This window comes from Rhagoletis zephyria, unplaced genomic scaffold (genome assembly GCF_001687245.7).
Source record: "Rhagoletis zephyria isolate East Lansing unplaced genomic scaffold, Rhagoletis_zephyria_1.1 Rzeph_scaffold_00815, whole genome shotgun sequence".
NCBI classification, from domain to species: Eukaryota; Metazoa; Arthropoda; class Insecta; order Diptera; family Tephritidae; genus Rhagoletis; species Rhagoletis zephyria.
In genome coordinates, this window is record NW_016157899.1 from 3,352 (window position 1) to 10,379 (window position 7,028).

General features: G+C 39.9%; 2 protein-coding genes and 1 non-coding gene across 5 annotated transcripts; 1 reads left to right on the forward strand and 2 right to left on the reverse strand.

Annotated features, from left to right (window-relative positions):
* Window positions 1-674: 674 nt before the first annotated feature.
* Window positions 675-766, reverse strand: TRNAI-UAU (transfer RNA isoleucine (anticodon UAU)). Its single transcript is given in 2 exon segments — window positions 675-710; window positions 729-766. It is a non-coding gene; the product is annotated as a tRNA-Ile (tRNA).
* Window positions 767-1,008: 242 nt separating this feature from the next.
* Tmf (TATA element modulatory factor) lies at window positions 1,009-4,817 on the forward strand. 2 transcript variants are annotated; one of them, XM_017614376.1, is made up of 6 exons: window positions 1,009-1,848; window positions 1,901-3,427; window positions 3,486-3,678; window positions 3,741-4,062; window positions 4,127-4,354; window positions 4,419-4,817. In XM_017614376.1, exons 1-6 carry the CDS (start codon window positions 1,023-1,025, stop codon window positions 4,614-4,616), a joined length of 3,294 nt encoding a protein of 1,097 aa, XP_017469865.1. In that variant the 5' UTR covers window positions 1,009-1,022; the 3' UTR covers window positions 4,617-4,817. The 2 variants fall into 2 exon arrangements, with proteins under 2 accessions (XP_017469865.1, XP_017469866.1); XM_017614377.1 differs by having other exon boundaries at window positions 3,741-4,059.
* Window positions 4,813-5,998, reverse strand: LOC108361681 (uncharacterized Golgi apparatus membrane protein-like protein CG5021). Of its 2 annotated transcripts, none has more exons than XM_017614379.1 (3): window positions 5,806-5,998; window positions 5,584-5,666; window positions 4,813-5,517 (listed from the first exon to the last, which is right to left on the reverse strand). In XM_017614379.1, exons 1-3 carry the CDS (start codon window positions 5,818-5,820, stop codon window positions 4,974-4,976), a joined length of 642 nt encoding a protein of 213 aa, XP_017469868.1. In that variant the 5' UTR covers window positions 5,821-5,998; the 3' UTR covers window positions 4,813-4,973. The 2 variants fall into 2 exon arrangements, with proteins under 2 accessions (XP_017469868.1, XP_017469867.1); XM_017614378.1 differs by having other exon boundaries at window positions 5,797-5,979.
* Window positions 5,999-7,028: the final 1,030 nt, after the last annotated feature.

The window sequence follows — 7,028 nt, forward strand, 5'->3', positions numbered from 1 at the left end:
ACTTGCACATTATCACACTAAAATTGAATGGGCCATAAAACTGCATACTCAAAAAAATTATAACACTTCTGAGCAAAAAAGTTTGAAATTTGTATGAAAATTAGTTGATTTGTTTTTTAATTTCTGCAAAGTTTTAAACGTGGATTTACATGGCTTTTTTAATTTACTTTATTTTGATTGAAATTGATGAATGAATGTTCAATGTATAACCATAAAACAATATGAATTGCATAAAGCTTATAAGCGAAAAATACCTTTAAAAAAAGAAAAGTGGTGATCTTCGGCAAATGATCACTAGACGGTATATACCTTCTGAATTTCAAGTTTTTATAATACAATTATAGAAATATAAAATAAACACTTGAATTTTCCACATAAATTATGTTTTTATGATTTACTTTAAACCTTAAATGTCCTACTTTTCCACGCAGAAATCTGAAATGTGCTAGTCTTCCACGCGAATAGTGAAATGTGCTACTCTTCGTAGGGACCAACGATATGTACTATGCAATATGACTATTTTTATAAGCAGCTGTTGCTCCGCTGCTATTTTTTTTAAATATGCCCCATATCCGCTTATTTGTTCCTTGAATTTCTTTATTAATTAATTTAAAATAGAATAAACCCAAAGAAATGTAAAAAAAAAAAATATGTTAAAGTACAAAAAATTTTACTGCTCCAGGTGAGGCTCGAACTCACAACCCCGGCATTGCTCACTAGTTACTGATTATAAGTACCGTGCGCTAACCAATTGCGCCACTGGAGCTATGTTCGTTCGCGGGCAAAATGCGTACATAAGCACCGGCTCAATGCCCAATCGCGCAGAATGCATTAAGAAGCAATCACACGTTTAGGGTTGCCATTGCGGTTTAACAACCGCTCTTTGGTGCAATTCAAAATCAACTCTGTGTGTTTTTGATTCCAAACCGATTAGGATGTCAGTCATAAATAAACAAAGGAAAAATAAATAAATATAAAAACGATTGCCAAAATAATTCAATGTTGCAGTTTAGTAAAAAGCAATGAGTTGGTTCGAGGCGAAGGGTCTAAATTGGGCGAAAAGTGCAATAAAAGAAGCAGTCGCTTCCATCGACAAAGCACTGGATATACAAGATGAAAATACTGGTGGTGAAAAAAGTATGCAAGTCGAAAAGTCTTCATCTGCGAATACGACGTCAGCTGGTGGCGCTGTGCGAAAACAAAAGCTCCCAGGAGCTGCAAATCGCGAACGAAATAACACCCACAATGTGGTTACATCGCAAACTAGTATAGAAGCCAGTAGTCCTACCGCAACAGTAAGCTCTGTGACTACAATATCCTCTCCCACATCGGCAGCGCCTTTGGTCTCATCAACATGGGGCTCCTTCACAGGTTCATTCTTCGAAAACCCAAATGTACAACAAACAATTACAGCGCCGCCGCGTACCAGTGTGGGTAGTGTCGGCATGCATGCTGTTGCTATAAAGTCGCAAAGCGATTTAACAACTATTCCAGGAGCAGGCGGTGCCGACTCGCCGACTACACATCGACCATCTATTACTTCGACTACAACATCCGATTCTGTAGAATTGTTGTCTCCGCCTATTTCCAGTAGTTCAGAACAGCAGTCACCATCTGCTGGCGCCAATTACGCAGATAATAATGACGGATCTGCTTCTGTGGAAACCATTAGTGCAACGCCAACATTGGAAAGTGAGGTAGGAAATAAAGATATGTGCATGTCTGTAAGTGCCTCACTGCCAGATAGCATTGTAATTATAACGGAAAAGGAGGAATACGACAAGGACGAAGATTCGATATCATATAAAACGATAGTGGGGGAATCTATCGATGCCACAGAAAATGAAGGTATTTTTTACAATATTCGTTGACAAGCTTTTATTTATACTGTACATTTTAGAAAGCAATATAAACCCCGCGCCAACACATTTTTCAAACACTATTGAGCAGCCAGCTAATTCGACCAGTTGTTCGCCGAGCCAAAAAATGATCATTTCTTTAGAAGATATAACTGGGTCCCATCATGCCGATTCGGATTCCACACAAAGTTTTGAAGACGTACAAATGCATACAAGTTGCGTCGTTAGCCAATACTTGGAAAAAGCACAGACGGTTTCTCCAGCATCTGATGACCAAACCGATCCATTAAATTCCAAATCAAATTCATCACCTCACAATTCCAACGATGAAATGGAAACTACAACATCATCAGATATAGAAATCATTTCTAATCCCAATGGCAATGGCGACTCCTCCAGCACGAATAGTTTGACGCGCGCCAGCCCCTTAAAGTGGAAAAAGCAAAGTAACCAGGGTGGGGCGCAAACGAGCAGTGTGCCTTCTTCAAGAAAAGGTCACTTTCGAGGTCCGTCAGAAATATCTATACTATCTGAAGACTCGCAATCAGAATTAGATAAACTTTTGCATCGCATAAGCGAACTAAGTGAAACCTTAGAAGCACGTGAGCTACGTTTGCTGCAATTGGAACGTCAAAACATGGAATTGCAAGAGCGCAACAGGGAAATCGAGAGCATGCTGGAAACAATAAAATCTAATAGCGGCAGCATCGATAACGCAGAGGGCTACACGCAAAGATTATCCGCACTGGAGAAGAAATTTCAAGCCAGCATACGCGAGCGAGACGCGCTACGTATACAAATTAAAGATCTGAAAGAAGAACTGCAGCTGAAAATACCTAAAGAGCAGTTGACAGAGAGCACCATAATGATCGAGGAACTGAGGCTGGAAGGTGAAAAGCTCTCAAAGGATATCCTCCAGCAGTCTAACATCATTAAAAAGCTCCGTACAAAAGAAAAAACTACTGATGCCACATTGAAAAAGAATAAGGAAGAAATTACGAGCTTGTCAGATGAACTTGATCGCCTCAAGAAAACCTTAAATGCCAAGGAGGAAGTGGAGCGCTCACAAATAGAAGCAGTGCATAAAATGTCTTCCGAAAAACGAAAACTTGAAGACGAAAATGCACAGCTGCGTAGTAAATTGGAAGATTTACAATCAAAGTGGGCCACTTTGCAGTCAAGCTTCGAAGCGGCAAAGTCGGAATTGCAGCAACGTACACGCCAACATACCGATCTAACACGTACCGCTGAAGAAGCGATTGCAGCAAAGAAAGAACGCGAATTGCTAAAAACGGAGAATGAAGAAATTTTGGTGCAGTTGGGGGAATTGCGCGAAAAACTGCGTGCCACCGAGCAGGCGACAGTGAAGCGAGAACAGCAGTTGCGCGAAGAGAGCAAGGAACTAATAAGACGTTTGGAAGCGGCGGAAATGCGTGCTGAAAGAACTACACAGGAGGCGAGTTTGACGACGGTTCCACTAATGCGACAACTAGAATCCCTACAAAATACGTTGACCCAGCGAACCAGCAACTGGAATCAAGAGGAAAAAATACTTCTAGATAAGTTGGGTAAGCTAGCTGACTTGTCCTGAATAGTACGTAAAATTTAATTCTTTTCCATAATCAGCGGTAGCGCAAAGTAAATTAAAATCCTTAGAAAGTTTGGAGTCTAAATATGAAGAACGTGTCGAATTGCTGCAGAAGCGTTGCTCTGAACTGGAAGAAACTCTTTCACATTCGCTGCTGCAAGAAGAAAAAGCGAAAATGGGTTCGCAGCAAGCGCAACTGGAATATAGTATGAAGGAAAGTGGCCTGAAAAAGTAATAGATGTTTAAAACTCGTTTAAAATCATCTCTTTTAAACGAATATTGTTTTTCCGCAGAGAGTTAGCTAATCTTACTAAAGAGCTTGAAGTGCTTACATCAAAAGTGGAGACTTTGGAGCGTAAAAATAAGGTATTGGAAGAGAAGCTGCGTACAAAAGCTGAAGAGAAAGCGCAAAGTTGTATCGGCGGCGATAATTTGACTCAAACTGGAGGTGAGACACAGCGCATAGTTTCGCTTTCGGCAACAACGTTTTCGCCTCATGAATTAGCCCGCCAGCAATCGTTAGAGCAATCTCATCGCTCACAGTCACCGGCGATGAGTTTTGGGCGAAATTCGCCAGAGGAAACAATAGAAGGCGGCAGCATAGATTGGCAGGCAGTGAGTAAAGTACATATTTAAGTGGGAAAGAATTAATAAGTTTCTATTCACCTCAACTTTGCAGGAAGATATCGACTGCATTTCGAATTCCGGCCGCCATATGGGTAATCTCGCCTATGGCATAAATATGAGTTTTATGGGGCATAATACGTCCACGCTGGAGCATTTACAATCGATGTTAAAACAGCGTGACGGAGAACTAGTACATATACAATGGGAGTTGGCACGTTTGCAAGAGGGGCGCAGTGTGCTGGCAGAAGAAATTGCTGATTTAACGACGGAACTAGAAGCCGTGAGTATTATCTTTTATATTCAAAATATTGACTCTTAAAACTTATTATCGCATTTCTGATAAGGCAAAGGAAAAACTACTTTCCTACGAGTCACTGGAACAGAATTACGAAGAACTACAACGTAACTATGATGCACTACTGCAAATGTACGGTGAAAAGGTTGAGCGCACCGAAGAGCTTGAATTGGATCTGAAGGAAGCGCGAGAAGCGTATAAGACGCAAATCGATGAACTGCTGGCCCAACCCCCGCGACCCACATGATACTTGCAGTACACTGAAGTGAGTCGAATCGCTCGCTAAATCCACTTGTTATTTAATTCCGTTTTAGTTATAATTGTAATTAGGGTACTGTATGTATGTAGTTATGTTATATCCAATATTTTAACCGAAATATTGCTGTGTTGTGAATTTCAGCTACAAGAAAGAAAAGTATAATTTAATAAAGCCATTGGAATAATTTAATTCTTATAATTGCAATTTATTTCGTATTGGCGTTAAAAATAAAATTTGAAAAAAAAATCTGTAAAAATCAACGAAAGGCAAAAACTAACTAATACTAATTTTACACAATTTAAATATAAGTTCTAATTTTTAACAGGATATATCTGCTTTAACATACTACACAACGTTGGTTGGCCTCGTAGTAGGTGGTTGCGCGCTCGGCTTCGTCATCATATCAACGGCATTTTTGAACAGCTGCGTTTTAACGAAATCTGTAGCCGCCGAATTGAGGTCCTTATTTGCACCGAAATTACACTTAATATAGCCAAACAAATTGGCGCCATTAAGGGCAAGTGCAATCATCACCAGCAGTAACCATTTGAATTTCAAACCGAAAAGTGCCACCAAGAAGAAGAGGCCCCAACACACGGGAAATAGTATTAATCCTAACCAGAAAATGCGCGCCTCATTGTTGTTTACACGCCCCTTTTTAGATTCGAATACCCAATGTGATACACCTTCATCGTCTACGTAATTCCACCAGCGTAGTCCGACCAGCAAACGACCAGTAATATTCTTGACAGTCCAAAAATCTGCTGACAGAAATAGCACCACAAAAACAAAGCTGGTTATGAAGGAGTCACTGAACCAGCTGCAGAACATGTATATAACTACAGCAGCGCCGCGGAAGAAGAGGTGGAAAAAGGTAACGTAAGGATGTCTACAAGATTAAGTGATTTAATTATTTCCTTTATATTTCATTTCAAAAGTATATATAATTTCTTACGCGTATTTTTTAGTGCCTTCACTTGGATCACGCATTTCATCCTCCTCGCCGAATGGAATCGTATCATCCTCTAGCAGTGGCACCTACAATAAGCAACAAAATTTCGTAGCGCAAAAGCGCGAATGGAATTAATAGCGTTGAGGTGATTCATAAACAGGTCAGTTAGTAAAACCAATCCTGTCGAGTTAGAGGAACGGAAGCATGCAAACCTACATTTCTTACCGTAGCCGAAGCCATTTTATGCTAGTTTTTAAGTACTGCTTTACTGGAATGCAATTGTTGCGCCGATTGATACAATTTTACTTGCTGGTGCAAAGAAAATTTATTATTTACACTTCAGCCACTTGTATTGCTTACGTTTGATTTGACACTTGACACTTTATTTGACATAATTTGGACCGAATGTCAGCCCAAAGCAAATAAGCTATACTACCTGAAGTACAAGGTGCCTGTACAAATTTTTGGTAATGCATTACCGGAAGTACAAGGTGTTTGCCGAATCGGTTAGGGGCCAAAATCCTAGGGTAAGGGCCCTACACACGCACTGATGAAACGGAAAACAAGTTCCCACCCGACCAAGAAACGTATCTTAAGAGCGAAATACACCACACAAGCGGTTTGACAAACCAAGCGAAATTTCCCTTTGCTTCAAGCCATTTGTGCTGTGTATGGGGGTGTTTGAAGGTTTGACGGCGGTTTGTCAAACCGCTTGTGTGGTGTATTTCGCTCTTAAGCGGATGTTAAGAGTTTTATGATAATTTCTCTTACCGGCCGTCTTCACATGCTTAAAAATCTCGCTTGCGTTCTGCTATAGAGTTTTGTTGACAGGGCCTTCGACAGCATACTTTTTCATTCTAAAATGTCGCCTAAAAAGAAANAACAATGTTTCTACTTTGAAGAATTCTGGGAAAATATCTGTCAAACAACAAATGATGGTTGGAGGCATACGAGATCTCGGTATGCGAGAAAAAGTATGATTCGTCCACACGTGCGGGATCTCACATGCGTCGTAACGCAAGCGAGATTTTCCAGCACGTGAAGACAGCCGGTTACCCTCGAGCCCCGCCTCACCAAAGAATATCGTATTTCAAACAGAATTTTGTATTTTCGCTTGTATATTTGTTGATTTTTATGGAGAAAGTATTCGTTTTATAAATTTTCTCCAACTCTTCGCTGACAAAATATTCGTAAAAGTATATAGAAGGAAGTATCGCTTTAGTAAACATTTGGTAAGAACTTTTCAAAACATTAAAAACGTAAAACGAGTTAATACAATAACAATAAATTTAACAATTTAATGAGCCCGGAGAGATATCCATCGACCGGGAAATATTTCCCCGATCTCCTTTCTCAACTTTACAAGAAATAAATGGCCTTAAACCTGAAGAACGAAAAGTAGTTAGAACGTTTGTGAGTGTGTATTTATATATCCGGATCGAACATTT